This window comes from Nymphalis io, chromosome 14 (genome assembly GCF_905147045.1).
Source record: "Nymphalis io chromosome 14, ilAglIoxx1.1, whole genome shotgun sequence".
Lineage (NCBI taxonomy): Eukaryota > Metazoa > Arthropoda > Insecta > Lepidoptera > Nymphalidae > Nymphalis > Nymphalis io.
In genome coordinates, this window is record NC_065901.1 from 9,018,271 (window position 1) to 9,036,537 (window position 18,267).

At 32.6% G+C, this 18,267-nt stretch overlaps 1 protein-coding gene across 1 annotated transcript; it reads right to left on the bottom strand.

The window, feature by feature from the left end:
* Positions 1-231: 231 nt before the first annotated feature.
* LOC126773197 (uncharacterized) lies at positions 232-18,115 on the bottom strand. The gene is made up of 2 exons (XM_050493925.1): positions 17,988-18,115; positions 232-3,660 (listed from the first exon to the last, which is right to left on the bottom strand). The coding sequence occupies exons 1-2, from the start codon at positions 17,994-17,996 to the stop codon at positions 472-474; spliced, it is 3,198 nt and encodes a 1,065-aa protein (XP_050349882.1). The 5' UTR covers positions 17,997-18,115; the 3' UTR covers positions 232-471.
* Between the last annotated feature and the right edge of the window lie 152 nt (positions 18,116-18,267).

Genomic DNA, 18,267 nt, shown 5'->3' on the forward strand with positions numbered 1-18,267 from the left:
AAATGCTAAATGTTCAGATTGTTACATATATTTTTTTTTTACATTTAAAATGAAAAAAGATCTAATTAAAGGTTCGCCACAATTTTGTACATAATTACGCTATTATATACAGTTATATTGCACATTATTATTATGGAATGTTGTTTTTTAACATGTTATTAATACCAATTAATTACAATTACATTACATTATTAAGATTTGAAATACGTTTAAATGTTAATTAATTAATGTTCAAAGATGTAATTGTCAAATATATACAAAGCTATTTAAACGAAATTACAAATTACGTATTATTGAATAATTTACACCACGTACCACTCCATTTGCTTAATAGGCTGAGAATTTGAAGGTACTGGGCATAAAAATGATCTACACTATTTATAAGTAATATTACTAAATCTAAATGAAATCACAAATGCACTGGATAATCTGTAATTAACAGTCTGTTAACACTGGTTACGAGAACTGGGGTCACGATTGACTGGTCTGGACCGTCCCATTTTGTCGTCGACTACCATGTGCCTCGCTGTGTATCTTCCTCTTAGTCCTTGAGAAGAATGCAGCGTTGCATCCACTAACTAAACACCGATGTAATAATTGTACATGAACACTTTCACAATGCATCTTCAGACTTGACATGTCCTTGAAACACTCACTACAAACCCGACACGAATAGAAACCATCTTTGTTTGGTCTTGGCGCCTCATCTTCGACGCAGTAGTTGAGTTTTTGAGCCAAAGGCAGCGAGTAATTTTGATTTTGGCAACCATAAGTATTAAGACTAGGCGGCAAAAATCCGAATGGTAATGTAGGAAAATTTGGGAGCATACCAAACGGAGTAAATAGGAAAGGATGCTGACTAAACATGTCACGCCTATTTAAATAGGATTCCGGCAAAGCAAGTGGTGGATATGGATTACTAAAAGACACTTGCTCTAAATGGCTTTTTAATTTTTCATTATCTCTAGCACGATAATATTTTTGAGACTCGATATAAGGAACAGCTCGTTCATCATCATTTAGTTTTGAAATATGCTCTATTTGTTCTTTTATTTTATCCAATAAACGCAAATCGTTATATATTCTTATATCTTCTACTAGTATTCGCCTATGTAAGCTAATATTTGCACTGTGACGATCTCTGCTGCGTCGAGTGTTAAAAGCCGCTCTACAACCGTCTGTGTTACATTTGTACATAATTTTTAAATGTGCGTTTTGGTAATGCGTCTTTAAAATATACGTGTTTTGAAAAAACTTATCACAAACTTTACATTTAAGAGGATAATCCGTATCTAGCGGAACATCAGCAGTAACTATAAAGAAACCGTTGTCAAAGTGGCCATAAATTTGACCTTGGTTGTCATCTGATGCGTATTCATAACTTGAAACTGACGACGAAGGAGATCTATCAGGATAATCAATACCTTCATGTACGCTTGGATTGTAAGGACCCAATGAGTTGTGCGCTTCAACTTTCTTAGGAATGTGGGGAAAGTCTCCTTTAGATAAGCTTTCTAGTCTTTTCAAGGAGTTTTCAGAAGAAAAGTGGTCATCGGTCTGGTTAAATATTTCGTTTGTTTTGTTTGTGTCTATTTTTTCCGTGGGTTCTTCCTTAACTCGTAAATCTTGTGCACAATAATTTATGTCAGTCGCTTCTTGTTTAATTGGTTGAGGTTCTTGTTTTATCTTAAGATTTTCAACTTTATCACAAGGAACCGAATGTTTGCTATTGTCAACGTCGGCTTCCTCACATTTTACTTTTTTTAAATTGAGAGCTCTTTCTTCATCGTGGTTTTGGTCGTCATTCTTATTTTCATAATCATTGCTGTCTATAACGTAATTATTTTTAAGTCTTGTAGGATTAAGATTTTTACGTTTTCTTTTCATTACTTCAGGATTTGCAACGTCTTTAACAGTATCTAAATTTTCATTATTATCACTTACACTTCTTTGGTCATATTCTGTTTCTGATTCATCTGCCGACCCAGTCGACTTATTCAGATTAGAATAGTAATCACTAGTTTCGACCTGGTCATTGTCATCATCATCATCATCACCTGCAACAACAACAATGCCATCATCTTCATCGGATTCTCCTTGTCCCTCATGGTCTTTATTTTCTACAGAACTAGATTCACGTCGTAAATGATGAGCCTGATCAATTGCAGGTGAGAAATTGAGACCATTTTTATAATCTAAGGGTATGTTCGATGCATATGATCTCATATTTTGTGATGGATTAAGCAGTGGGTATGATCCAAACGGATGCATAGAACTTATAACCGGTGGTATATTTAAGCCTGCGCCAGGTGGTGGAATTAGTACAGGATGTGACTGAGCGCTTCTACCGTCATGTGGTGAGATCTTCCTTCGTAAATGAGGAGAGTGTAATTTTGGGTTTGGGTTGGCACTGTGCCTGTTTCTTGACCTTCTAGAACTAAACATCATACTACAACCTTCAACTGTGCATTTATGCATTTCTCGTAGATGTACGGCCGAAAAATGAATTTTTAAAGCACCTTTATCACAAAATGTTTTAAGGCACACGTTACATTGAACTCGTTTCTTACCGGTAGTAGGGTTTATGAAATGTGTGCCTAAATTTAATGGCATTTGAGATGCACCCCATTGTCTTTTCGGTGGGCTTATGCATTTACCCAACATCATGTCTCTTGTTTTTTGAGCGGCTTCCACATAAGCGCCTTTACTCAAGTTAAGAACATTCTCATCTTCACTTCGTAAGCTTTCAGATCTTGTCTTACTCATTGTATTATTCATTCTGTTATCTGTTGCTTCTGAAGGCTTAGCTGATATTTGTGGAAGAAGGGCTTGTAATGATGCTAATCCTATTGGATTTTGGCTTAAAGCAGCAACCATTGCTGCGGGATGTGAAAATGAAGAGGGTAAAGTAATAGGGGGAATAGGCATATTGTTTGGTAACTGAAAATTAAAAAATTGATTTCGCATAGCATCCATGGCTGCCTTCTCAACTGAAGTCATATCATAACTGCGTTTTCTACTTTCATCTTTAGTAAGGTTTTCGCTAATCTTGTGCTTTCTAAAATCGAAGGGTTGCATATTTTGTAAATAATTTAAGGGCGATGAATTAACAGGACTAGTTGCTGAGACAGGACTAGATGAGGTAGAGAGATGGACACTATGATTTGGGGAAGCTTCCGCAGATGAGGTTCTTTTCGGTGAGCGCGTTTGTTCGGGAGAATATCGGTTATAGTTGGGTGAAAGTTTTTCTGTCTTAACACTCAAGTCTTTTTCAAAATAATGATTTCTTGTTTCCTTCTCCTGCGCAACTTTCAAATAATCAAAACTAGTTTTAGTGTCCATTATATGTTGAAAATATTTGAAAGATTCATCATTTCTGACGTCTTTGTCTGAGCTTTCCATGAGCCTTTTAAATTCAGCTTCGAATTTCAATTGATCGATGGCTTTTAGTTCCTCATTGTTTTCCATATTTTTGTCATTGATCTGTTCGTAATCATGGCTAACTTTCGGGGGTGATGGAAGGCCATTTTTCTTGTAGATCGGAAGAAGAGAAGTCTTGTGAAGAGCTCTGGCCTCCTGTAGTTTGAGAATTTGTTGGAGTGCCAAGTTGTGCTCTGGACCACATCCACTCCATCTTTCCGAGCTGCCCGATTGCGTTTCCTGTAACAATAATAAGAAATCTAATAAATAAAAAAAAAATAAAAAAAATTAATTACAAAACTAAATCCAAGTTTGAATAATTACATATACTTTAACAGGGTGATGTTTGAATCATACTTATGCTAAATCAGTTAAAATCATAGCCTTATAAATAACGCGGAGCTCGATTCGATTAAATTAATATTAACGTATCCGCCTATTCGTACGAGATACAGTCTAGAGCTATTTTAAAGACAGGTTGTTCTAATGTATCTTCAAACTAACTATCGGGTCGACACAAAACCACACCTTGCGTTTTCAAAGACTAATATCGAATTAATTCCGAGAACGGAGAGCAATTGGGTAAAATTGTGTAAAATGACGGTTTCGAGTCGACTCGAGAATAGAAAAGTGGTTTCTGTCGCGTGTTCGGAACGATTTAATCCGAAAACTAAATTACTATTCATTTGGTAAGTATTCGGGGCCGGTTCACGTTGTCAAACTCGAGTTTCATTTAATATAGCCACTCCTTAAGCTGAGTTTAATTTTGCTATTATTGTCATAATTAAGTTTCAAAACATAATGTTAATGATAGTCAACAATATGATAACATTACAAAATGTTTATATATAAATACTTTTAAAATTAGTTCATTATTAGTTTTTAAGTCTTTATTATACTAATTTTCGCTCTCGGTTTCGTCTGCTTGTGAGAAGGGAGGGTTAGGTGCTAGGCCCCCTATGTTCTTTTCTCTACCTATATCCTGTACACGTGTTTGAAAAAAATCGTGACAATCTATCGGGTAGTTAAGAAGTGAAAGTGTAGATAACAAACAAACTCACTTCAGCATTTATAAGTAATATATTTTATAAATAATATTAAGCTTTGTTTAAGTGAAATGGCGCTACAGGCCTTTCCGTGTGTAAAAAGAGTTGATTGTCGTTTTAAAAATCGTTTGTCACTCGATTATACCGTGTAACTCGTGTAAGCGTTGGGGCGGCCATATCATTATACATTTCTGGGGAAAATTATATTGTCATTTGCCGCGCCGGCGCGTCGGCAATTTCGTATAATCCACACCCGAAAAAAAGTCTCCGTGAATTATTTTCTAATGCCACAAAACGGATAAGTGCAGGATAATAAAGTGTCGTTTAAGTAAAGTATACGTTACGTGTTCGAATGAAATCGAGGGCGGTTTAAAGTAATTTCACGATTTGTGTAAAGATTAAAATTTTATTTTTTGTGTATTTGATGTCGTTTTTGGATAAACGGCTTGGGGCACTTGTCTGTTACCTCTGCTGTGCTCTGTTTATAATATTAACGTAGTAATTACATTGTAAGAAGATAAAGAGAGAAAATAGAGTTATGGTGGTAAATAAGAATAGCGTATGTATTAAAATTCCCACACGTAGTAAGCAAAACAAAACAAAAAGTTGCTAAAGTCGCGATGGTAAGCCGGGGTGATTGACCGACCAAATAAACAACAAACTATATTTAAACCTTAATACGTACTGTTAAATACCATTTTTAAATGAAAACAACGCAATATTAAATTTGCCTCGTATTTGACCCACGCCTACCGTCAGAGCAATGGACAAGCGGACATATTTCACAGGATTTTTCATAAATTACAATCAAATCATATTAAGCTATAATTCCATGGTTTTAAGGTATATTTTACTCTGACGTCGGTCTCGTTTTTTATATGGTCATTTCGCGATGATCGCTTTTGGCTCGCTGTCGTGACATGCCATATTGTTCAGTATATGATACGTGCAGTGAGTAAACAGGTTCCATACTTTGAAGCGCACTGTTTTACGTTTTTTCTTAATAATCTTTGAATATAAGTCATTGGGAATTTTATGATGAGAAAGGAAAACGACGAGATTGGCTTGGCTTGGTTTGTTTTTATGGGACATTTAAACATCCCTTTTGACTACGTACCAATCAATGGTTCATCATGCAATGAAAAGTTTTTTTTAATGTTTTTAATTTATTTTATTTACGTTTTTTTAATTCACTTTACATAAAAAAAATAAAAAAAATTTTAGTTCGATATTTAAAATGTTTATAATAATTTATTATTTTTTTAATTTAATTACGACACGTGAATAAGTTTAAATCTTAATTCGAATCAAATTATTTATAGCGTAACTTTCTTCTATTTCAAATAACAATTACGAATCTAGTGACATAAGTATAAGTTATGAAGTCTATGCGTATCGTATAATTAGTAGGGGCTGTAACTAGATAACTACTATGACGGCTACGTAGGATAATTCCCCCCCCCCTATTACTAATCATTACTAGAACATAATTGTTCAGAAATTAGGGTCTGTCTGTACGTACCATACCTAAGTTTCGAATAATTTTGAAAGTTTTATTTTAATTATTAATTAAAAAAATTAAAATGGCAATTTGAAATAAGATCTTTTTTCATACATTCTATTAAAAACTACTAACAAATTAAGGTAATATATTCAATGATATAAGACGCTAATAATGTGTATTGCTCTCGCATTTTAAAGAATGCGTCTTTGATTTTAATATTGAGAAATTATATGTATTTCATTCAGTTACATTCGTGTCAAAAACAATCTACAATAATCCGAAGTGATGTCGAAATCAAAGACAGTTTATAAATATTTGTCGTTCGTTCAACATGATGGCGTGGGTGGGAGCTGTTTATTAATATGATTAACATATTACGATCGCCATGAATGAATCAAATAAGCAAATACAGAGTACAAAAAAATCTTACGATTTTTTTTTTATATTTTGTTTTCTACTTCCATATAACACACATATTTTACTTATCAACTCGACTCTACAAACTCCATAATATAAATACAAATTTTTTTATAAATAAAAATTACGTTACATTTCCGTTAATGTTAAAGCGGGACAGCTGGTTAAAAAAAGAGTAACAAAACATTATAAGTACTTGTTTAAATCGACTCATGGATAATAAATAGTTCGTAGCAAAATATTTATTTATTTACAAAATATGAATAAACATTACAGGTTGGACCTAAAGCGTTTACTTAATTAATACATTTACTCACTTAATTATTACAGTTTGTAAGTATTCCGCTGCCGTGCGGCTGCGAAATACAGCAGGTGATGAGTTAAACAAGTCAAGGCTTGGATTCCATTGAGCAAAGTCAACGCGCGTATCATAGGTGACTCGCTTACCAGTACCAATCGACAGCCGGGCACCGCAAATAGCTTCTGTCGACGAGCGTAAGTGTATTTGTCTGGAACGCTCAACGATATTAGCTCTAACACTTAGGAATTGAAAATGGTACCCCTGAGTTAACCTCCTGAGTAACAGTAACAGCCTGTTAATGTCCCACTGCTGGGCTAAGGCCTCCTCTCCCTTTTGAGGAGAAGGTTTGGAGCTTATTCCACCACGCTGCTCCAATGCGGGTTGGTAGAATACACATGTAGCAGGATTTCAATGAAATTAGACACATACAGGTTTCCTCACGATGTTTTCCTTCACCGTCAAGCACGAGATGAATTATAAACACAAATTAAGCACATGAAAATTCAGTGGTGCTTGCCCGGGTTTGAACCCATGATCATCGGTTAAGATTCACGCGTTCGAACCACTGGGCCATCTCGGCTTTTTTTGGGCCATCTCGGCTTTTTTTTTTACCCTTGAGTAACTGGAAGAAATAGCTTAGCAAGGTCATATGTCGTCGTACTTCGAGAGAATCGTATCCTGTCATCCCTTGTACAAATAAACTAGGATAAAGATAAGGATACTCTACGAAGATTACGTATTGCTTGTGGTAAAGCCACCTCAAGAATTTATTTGGAGTTTCTCCACCATGAGTTTGTATTTTACCTCATGTAAAACGTTCTTTGTTTTCATAAATATCCAAGACAAATTTCTAACATTTTTCGCTAAAATAACAAGAAACGTGCCAGTGTTTAACAGATGAAAAATTTGCTTATTTCTTAATTCATATACATAAAACGGATGTAAACGTGAATGTCTCTTAACATAGGCCTTACATAAGTATGGTCTATCATTATAACGACACGGCAATTTATTCCCATCCCATTATAACTTTTTGATACAATTTAGATTCTATATAAAATTATCTCCTCGGTCGTTTAAGTTAATACGCGTAATGATATGCTGTGGACAAGTATGGAGGGCTTATCTTAATCTGGGCTTAAGGCGCCTCGTAGCGTTTATGGGTATTAATAATAATTGGATTACAAGCAGAGGTCAAATATCGATTTGACTTTAGTTAGTAATGTCCGTAAGATGTTTGGAAATGTCCTATGTGTCGCCCGAGACTTCGGCTGTTAGATATGTTGTGTTGATTTGGAATTAAATAAGATGATATATAATTTTTCAGAATTTATATGAATTTTCGAATTGTACTTTTCACAGAAAGTTATTGAATTTCAATTTTGAACTTCAATTGTTTTATACATTTTTGGTTTAATAAATACTACTTACTGGTGTTACTGGTGGTAGGGCTTTGTGCAAGCTCGTCTGGGTGGGTACCACCCACTCATCAGATATTCTACCGCAAAACAGCAGTACTTGGTATTGTTGTGTTCCGGTTTGAAGGGTGAGTAAGCCAGTGTAATTACAGGCACAAGGGACATAAAATCTTAGTTCCCAAGGTTGGTGGCGCATTGGATATGTAAGCGATGGTTGACATTTCGTACAATGCCAATGTCTAAGGGCGTTGGTAACCACTTACCATCAGGTGGTCCATATGCTCGTCCGCCTTCCTATTCTATAAAAAAAAATACTAAAAAAATATATATATCGTATGAAAAAATATTTTTCTAAATTGCTAAAAAAATCAGTTCAATATTATTAGTATCATAATTAAAAGACAGACATTGAAATCACACTATAATTTGCGTATTTACCGTACTTGAAAAATATAAGTATTACATATTTAAATGCTTCAAAGCTTGATACAGATATCGTCAAATTATAATCGCTGAAGTTGTATATACTTTTGCATACATAACTGAATATAATATATAGTAATAATATATTATAAACTACACAAACCTTTGAATCATCTTCCCACCAACGCTTCACGAACTGAGTTAATTTATTTAAATTATCGTCATTATCATCACTCATTTTGTTAACTCAAAATTCACAACTAACTTACCACAAATTTTAAAATAACTAAATGTTGCGAAACGTACGTCCACGTTAAGAGCTAAACCAACTGTGACATGATCAACGACTGTGACACTGAGATGAGACGCCAACGCGGGGGTGGAGTTGACCCTTGTACCAGATAACAATAGCCGTCTACCTGTCTAACACAATTACTGATAAGAAATTGCTAATAACCCAGGCTAATTATAACAATCGTTACACGTTATTTGTGAATTGCCTAAGTATTTAACTTAGCAATGGTTATATTTATTTACTAAATTTAATAAGGCACTAAAGTAAATTATGATACAAGCTGAATTAATTCTATGCCTTTGTAATTGCTTTGATGACGTGATTAAATAATATATTTTAATTGAGTTTAAGAAAAATACTATTGAAATAATGAATATTTTAAATATATAACTGTTGTTTTATATGGATTATACTTTATAATTTTTAAGTTTTGTCGTAATCAGTGTGTAAGTAATGGGCTGTAAATGATAATTTTATGCCAATTTTCATATGGTTTTATATATACATTCTCACTTTATGTAGATGGAAGTATCACTTGATGTGGTAAGTAAATTATTATTATTACCTATCTATTGACTTCTGTAAAAGCGCGCGCTGATAGTTACCATACCAGTTAATTACAAAAAAGTTTTTCATTAAATTTTGTACAGCCTTAAAAAACAACCCCGTTTAGTTATGATTTGTTAAGAATGCGATATTTCGTTTAAAAATGTGTTCACAAATTGCAAACATTTAAAAGAGTTCCTTGAAAGTTCAGATAAAGCGAAACAAATGTTGAGTTATAAATCCTGTTGTTTTTTGTTGCGAATTTATTACTCCTATACAATTTATACAATGAGGGCATTTTAGAAAGGATGCCGACTTTGAAGTAGACCGTATGTGAGACACATAGCTAAGTATGGTACGCTGCCAACAATAAGGGTTGTTACTGATAACATTCAAGAGATCCGGCTGAATAACCTTTGCCATATTTAGACCATTTCTCAAAAAACGCTTTTGCAAATTGAAACAGCAGTGTCTTTTGTCTAGGAAACACTTAGATTTTTTTTTTAAAATGAATGACTAAAGTATAATTGCTTTAATGCTAATTTTTTAAAGTAAGCGCTTAATAGTTATTTTCTATTAAAAATAGTTAAAAATAAATAGTTATTTTCTACAGGTCAAAAAGGGTATTATTAAGATTCTTGCCGTTTCTTCTCGGTATAATCTACATTCTAAAAAAGTGTTGTAAGCCTATGCAAGAGCTTACTTGAATGAAGTAGGTACATATATATTAATTTTGATACGTAACGTATGTACGCCTGTGAATGTTCCACTGCTGGGCTAAGGCCTCCCCTCTCCCTTTTTGAGGAGAAGGTTTGGAGCTTATTCCACCACGCTGCTCCAGTGCGGGTTGGTGGAATACACATGTGGCAGAATTTCAGTGAAATTAGACATATGCAGGTTTCCTCACGATGTTTTCCTTCACCGTAAAGCACGAGATGAATTATAATTACAAATTAAGCACGTGAAAATTCAGTGGTGCTTGCCCGGGTTTGAACCCACGATCATCGGTTAAGATTCACGCGTTCGTACCACTGGGCTATCTCGGCTTTTTATTAGATTAATTTTGATAATAATTAACCTATTAATTAAAATTGTATTAACTTTTATTATTTAAGTAATTTTATCTTCTTTTACCTTTTACTGCACTGAATGTAACGTTTGAGTTGGCAGCATATGTACAAGGCGTAGACTGAAAAGCAGCCTAGCTGAGAGTACGACCTTTTAACCAAATTATCAAGTATCATATTGTTAACTTTTTTTTATGGTTTTGTACCTTAATTTTGTCTTTGTTTCTTTTTGGTGAATAAAGTTATTTATTATTATTATTATTAATATTTTGCGTAACGACACAGTAACAATTTATAATTATTGCGTCGTTTTCACTCGGCATTGGAATGAACGCGATTCATCAGGTACGCAGGTGCTTGATGTGTGGCTTTGTACAACATTACCGCCAAATAGTATAATAGGTATTGTTGTGTTTCAGTTTAAGGCTTAAGTTAGCCAGTGTAATTACAGGCATAATTACAAGTAAACCCTTTACCATCGTAAAGGGTTTACTTATATTGTCGTGAATATTTATGAGCGCAGTTTTTTTTTCCCGATCACTATTGTTGCTAATTTGACCGTCTACCGTCCTGATATAATAAATACATAGAAAGCGTAAGCTTTTGTAATAATTTAAAAACCTTCATAAATAAAAATGTCTTGCTAAATAAACGCATACCTGAATTTTAAAAGGGTTTTATTGTTTTAAATTTAAATAAAACACTTTAACTAAAAATGTACAAAAATTTGAGTCCCGTTCATTTAATATAGAGATCTCATATATTTTTAGTATTGGTTAACTTTCAAAAATAATATTATCTTGTTACTCCAAAATAAAGGCTCTAAAAAACTATTAATGTTATAAAATTAAAAATACGGAAGGAATTGACGAAATTATCATATTTCGTCAATTCCCTCTTACGGGAACTTACTCTTTATAGTACAAATGATATTTAGCGATAGAACAAGTGATATTTGGCGCAAAGTTCGCAGAACGAGTATTGTTTTTTGCACGCAACAAAGCGCCGAATTCACGGAGATGTCCCTCCAAGTTTTTTCTTGATTTGATTCCGATTTGAGCCAGTGATCTTTGGAACTTATGTGTTCTAGGCGTCATTTAACCTAACATAGTCTATCAACCTCACGCCTCGGCTCGCAATTCACACCTAATAATTCAACAAGTAATTAAAATTTCGTCTCACAATTACAATTTATTACGCTTAATAGTTAATTGTGACTCAGAACCTGATGGCTCTTATAATAATTATGGATGTATGTTTCGAATCGATTTCTATATGAAAATTGTGATAATTATTATATTACACTTAAATAATATTCATAATTAATTTAATTATTCAAATTTTAAATAGTTGAGGATATAGCTGTTTCCATGTTAAGCAAGGAATAAAACTATTTTGCAATAGGTAATTGTTTTTTTTTTGTTGTCGGTACGCAATTGATATGATTATAAAGTAATATTGCAACTAGATTTAATGATCAAATTTAATCTTATTATTTCGTAGGACACAATCAAAGTAAATAGATTGTAAATGGTTGTCAAAAGTAGATAATATTTTTTTCGTTTGTGTAATATGTTCGTAAAATAATGCATACTTTTTTTTAAATATGTATCAGTGTGTACTTTGTTCGTGATCTAATTAATAAATAATAATAAATATATAATAATAAAATAAAATAAATGATGGTTTTATTAATATAAGATAGATATCTCAGTCTAATGTGAAAACGTATTAAGTCAATATCAGCTATTTTGGAATAAATATCTGTAACAAGTTTCCAACAAATAGCAAATAATATACACTAAAAGGGCAAGTAATATCGAATGCCTAGATAAATTATTATATTTCAACGCGAACCATAAACCATCCAATAATGCTTTTATATGCAGACAAAAATATTAACCATTATTTGCAATATTATCAACGGTATATACCTGCTGGTTTATAAGTGAAATAAAATGATTTAAAGCTGGTCTTCAGAGCTTATTTTAGGCTGCACGATTATCATTTTTTCGAATTGTCTAGTTGCTGGCCAGAGTGGCCTCTACAGCGTCACCGGGGAGGGTGGGCGAGATGAACTCAGCCGGATGTTGGGAGCCACACGAGGGGCTCAAGAGAGACGGACGTCCTAAAGGCCTCCTGTGAGGCCGGACCTCGGCTTAGGACGCCGTTGAAATCGGGAGGGAATGGCTGCACGCATACGAGTTGGTAACAAATGTCACAGAATATCAGCCGACATATGCAGGTTTCTTCACGATGTCCTTCACCGCTGAACACTTTATAACCACGAACTATGGACATGGGATTTCAGCCGAGCTCGTCTGGATTGGTACCCGTGTTATTCGGTAAAACGTGACTTATCCGGTTTCGTATGTACTACAAAGCTGTCAGATGCCAAGCCCAGGGAATGTAATACGCTTAACTTTGTATTGTAAACAATCTTGTTTATTAATGACGGATATAATAATTGAAGCTATTAGGATATAACAATAATAATTAAGTAGATACTTACAAATTATATTGTTGTATTATAACGATAAGAGCCTGTGAGTGTCGAGCTGGCTAAAATATATAAAAAGCTTAATATTCTTCAAGAGCTTTGTATTTTCAGAAAGTAATATATGCTAAGAAAGTTTCGCTCTTAATAATCAAGTGTCGTACTAATAACGCAATTTAAGTTATCTATAATTTATATTAATGTACAGACATTTTTATAAAATACCTAATTAAAATAAAAAGAACAAAATACACATTACAAATTTAAAGCAAAGACACGCCGTCTAAAAGTTTGTACCTAAGACGCTGGCACTATTGCCTCTCTGGACCGCTAGAGGCAGCCTTTGGGCTAAATAAGCGCCAGCTCTTGGGTCACCAAAAGTATGGACCATTTGCCACAATTATAAGACCTATAATTAGATTTGTTATTCTACAAGTGAATACTGATCTTAATAAAGTGAAAACAATAAATGATATTGCTATTCTATTATCAAGTATAATAAATAAAAAAATAATAATTATTACCACATAAAAAACCGTCCAGTGTAGAGTTCCAATAACATATCGAGTGATGAATTCATAGAAAATACTAAACTTTGTAGAAGTTATATAAATACTGGTATGTTATTAGTGTACCTAGTACGACCTTTTTTACGTAAGTATTCGATAGTGTTACTAGAACTGCGATTATTTTCACTAGCACGGCGCTGTTCTCATTTTGTTTATTGAATAAATAAAAAAATCTCGTACTACACTATTCAAAGATTTACGAAAGTACGACGATATAAATCGTTTCGAATCGAACGCAACTGTCTAAGCCCGCTCATAATAAACAGTGACACGCGATCGGCATCGTTTTAAACTATTATAAATAATCAAATATAAAGTTTCACATTTCAACTACTGAAGCTTAAATATGGAACCGGTTCGTCAAACATCGTCCAACGATTCCATAACGAAAACTAGTTAAAGCCGCAGGCATTAACTAGTCTATTCATTATTTATAACATGTATACTGCTTATTTATAATTTATAGCTCACACTTAGCCCGAGCCGCGTTACGAAATATATATAGTATAGTTTGTGATAGAATCAGTAGGCGTTGTTTGTGTCACTGGAGGTATAAATAAAGGAATTAGTTACGGCTGTTATTTGTTAGCTCGATAATATTGATACATTGCAACAAATGCGTTTTACTTGTTCGGTACCTGTTTGGATTTATCATTGATTTCAGGAAAGGTATTTAAGGGTTGTGGGAAGTTTTTCGACGTGGAATAATTTGAATTAAACTTAAACTCTTTATGATCGTTACAAAATTATCACTATGTTTATTAATATTATTGTTAAATATGATTCCTTAAAACAAAATACATATTATTTAATATTACATTAAAAACTATTTTAACATGAATATGTAGTATTCGAACATTAAATGTAGAGCATCTTCTTTAGTTACGACAATTGCCAAGAGATGGCGCTGCGTGTATATTTCATTGTCAATAATATGGACGAACACGATCCTTCTATTCTATATTTACAAAAACTAGCTGTAATTGTGCATATCCCCCGCACGTGTGATTTTGAAGCTATCGCTTATATTTTCTTAAAAAAATCTCTTAAGTTTTATTGTTTTTTAAATATTTTCTATGAATCATTTGACGACAATGACATGAGTTAGATATATATTTATTTTAATAATAAGTTTTATAATATCTGTCAGCTTTATACAACCTTTTATGTTGCACCAAAGCCTAAAGGCTATCAGTAAAAGGCTTAACAAGCTTCGTATATAATAAAGTAAGCCCGACTCTTGGAGCAAGGGAAAAATAATTTGTCTAATGGAGCGCCACGGAAACTATGCGTTTCTGACGAGCATCGATTTATTTCAATAAGCCGTGTAGCTTAGTATAGTTAAAACTGTTTTTTTATTAAAACTGTGAAAGTAGGAAAATAATCCATTTGGTTATAAATTAGGTTCACCTTTTTTTAAAGTCGATTAAAACTACTGGACTCCAGTAGTTTTAATAACCATACCTTAGACTGCAGCTTAAGATAGAAAGCGCTGATGATTTTTACCTATTCAGTCTTGCCTCGAAGATACCCGGATAGTAATGCTCATCTCTTAATATATTTTTTATACCTAATATAAAATCTGTATATTTGAAATAGACCTGTACATTCTATTTTCAAATTGATGATTCCATCCATAGATAAATCAATGCATATGTAAAAAAAAGATTAAAAAAAAATTATTGCCATATTCTAACACCATATTACAGTAGTAAACAAATAATAACATATTTAATTACAGGTATAATGTTGTATATGGCACCACACATATTTCAATATACTTCGTCTATGTTAGCATAAGTGCGATTTTAGTTACCTTACATTTGGTGATCATAAAATATGTAAAGAATGAAAATTTAAATTTAAATCAATCATGCTTAGGTGGTTAAAATCACTTTCGATTTAACAATTGATATTTTGACAAAGGACATAGAATATGAGGTTTGAGTGAAAAGTCCATAGCACGATAACAATAGCATTACGAGTAACTTAAAAAATTAACAAATGCTAAAATGTAAATAAAGATTAGAAGATAACAAAGAGTACAACCGAAATATAATAAAAAAGTATTTTTATAAAATTCCAAGATCCTTTATTTATGTTCCTTAAAAAAATGTCTTTCTTTCTGAACTATTGAAGGTTATGTTTGAAGAATATATTTTATATTTTAAGATGTAATACTCTACGTAACCGTTTGTAAGGTAAAAGACAAAAATGTTGTGTTTTAATAATCAACTAACCCACTGTTGGTTAAACATAGTTATATTGTATTTTTGTTATATGTAGCTATTGTAATATAATGTTTAGATTAGTAAATGTTTCGTGTTGTAATGAGAGGCGTAGAGCCGGCGGCTCGCAGTTGATCACGACACTTGGGATGTCTTACTTTTCCTCATCTTATTATACTTATAAAATTACCTTACGATCTAATATACCGTCGCAATCATACATAATCATCAATGTGTATTTTAATAGTCTTGTAATGACTTTAAACAATTCGTATCATATTTGGAAAATCAAATAAAAAAAGAATAACTAAACGCTAAAATGTTTGGGCCTTCAATTATACGCATTCCCATATTAGAACCAAGACGCTGTGTTCTGTCGTAAGCTCTAATATTTTATACAAGTAATTAAAGATCGTATAACACACATAACAATATGGATTGTCCGTAAATGTTTAATTCCTTAAACTTTGTGTCAATATAGTTACTTCATTTTGTATCACTTTCACACACACAATATTTCAATACAATTCGTAAAAATCTTCAATAAATACCATTTATATGGCGAAATTATTTTTTTTACTAAAATTTTATAATTGATTTTTTATTATAAAATAATTTTATAATGAAACTAATTTAAAATACCTTTTATATTATATTTATATTTTATTATCTAACTACTAATATGCAAGGTTGACAAATTATAGGTTGCAGATAATAAATTAACAGCGCAGGAAGTTAACGTGGACTATTACACAAATTTTCGTGTCCAGGGCTGAAGTGACTCTGTAAATATCACTTCAAATCAGATTCAAATAAGAGCAAGCTTTACTTATTTATTTAAGTGTCATATTAGCTTTAACAGATCAACTCTTACTCAATACCATCTTGAAAAAGTCGTCTTGGGTTTGACGAATGCTTAGAAATATTAACACGTGAAAACATATTCACAAATAATTGTAGTACGTATAGTATAATGTATATTGTGCGCAGGAAAACTTAAAAACCATAAAAATGGAATATATGAATGATATAGATTGAAAGAGTCAGTTAAGAACAAGTAAGTAAACATTAAAAAAATAAGTTGTTGTATGTTTATGTCTCCAGCACCAAAGGTGTCAGCAAAATGTTTGCACAATTTTGTGGAACCGATTTAAAATTATTTTTAAAGATTTAAACTAAAACACTAACGTCTGAAAATAAATAAAGGCTTGTAAAAATCTATAATAAGCGTTCTCCGAACCTCGGATTTATATAACGTTAATTTGTTTACAATTCACAATTCAGTCTCAATTGGAATCTGTTTCATTTCAATCTGTGAAATACCGACACGTCTTTGTATATGATATTGTTATAAATAGCTAAGTAGCTACATGAAAACTATATTATAGACTTTCAGGTTTCAAACGAATAAAGTATTGTGAAATGGGAATAAAAAGGTTGGTATTTAAAAGTTTTTATATTTGAAACCGCCATTATACCTACGTCACTCAGGTAAAGTTAATGTTATTGATTTGACATGCATAATATGCTAAAGGTCTCTAAGAAACGTAGGTAATATTACTAAATTTGGTTAAGGTTATGAAAAGTCTTAGACTTTGTCAACGTTAGTGCAAAACAGATTGTATATAAATAGTATACAATAGACGAACGTTCACAAAAATATTTTTAAACACAATAAATCCTGTTTTAAATGGAACAAGCACAGATTAATTTAAAAATAAAAACAAAGGCCCTCCTACACATCCTTTCACAATAGCACATGCAGAAACAATTATCGCGATTAATTACTTCGCAATATTAACGTCACTTAATGAAGTCATTCATTAATAATTTTAATTGAAACAACATTTGAGAGTCCATTATAACACCTACGTACTTTATCATTACGATTTGCAATCGAGTCATCCAAACTTTTCTGTTTTTTTTTTAACTACTTTATAGAAGAAATATTTAAATGTATTTTAAATATTTAAATTTTATTTTAATTCTAAAGCTTATAATATATAAAGGAATAATCCTTCAGTGACTATTCAAATTATCAGTTTTCAAAAGTTATTTAATAACAAAAAGATCATAATATCTCTATATTTTAAACAATAGAAAAACAATGAAAACGCAATGCCAAAACCGAAGGAAATAAAAATAAAGCAGTTTACTACTTAACAATTTACAAACAAAGGCTTAAACCAATCGATGATGTTCAATTCGATTTATCAATTGCACTTTTATTATCCCAAATTAAAAAAATAAACTGACCTGAATCATGAATGCTTCTTTCAGTTCACAAACACCATACACTCCACTACACAGTACATTTCACATCTAATCCTCCAACATGTAGTACGTGAGACAAATATAATCGGAATTATATCGTGACTATACACGGCACACACGACCGTCTAACAGTCTGAGAGACCGGCCACTGGCCTGTGAAGAGCGGGATGAAAGATGTGCGGGGGAACATGCACGCTGAAGGATGCCAAAGGAGCCGGGCAGATGCGACAGGACCTCGAAGAAAAGAGACGACTACACTGCG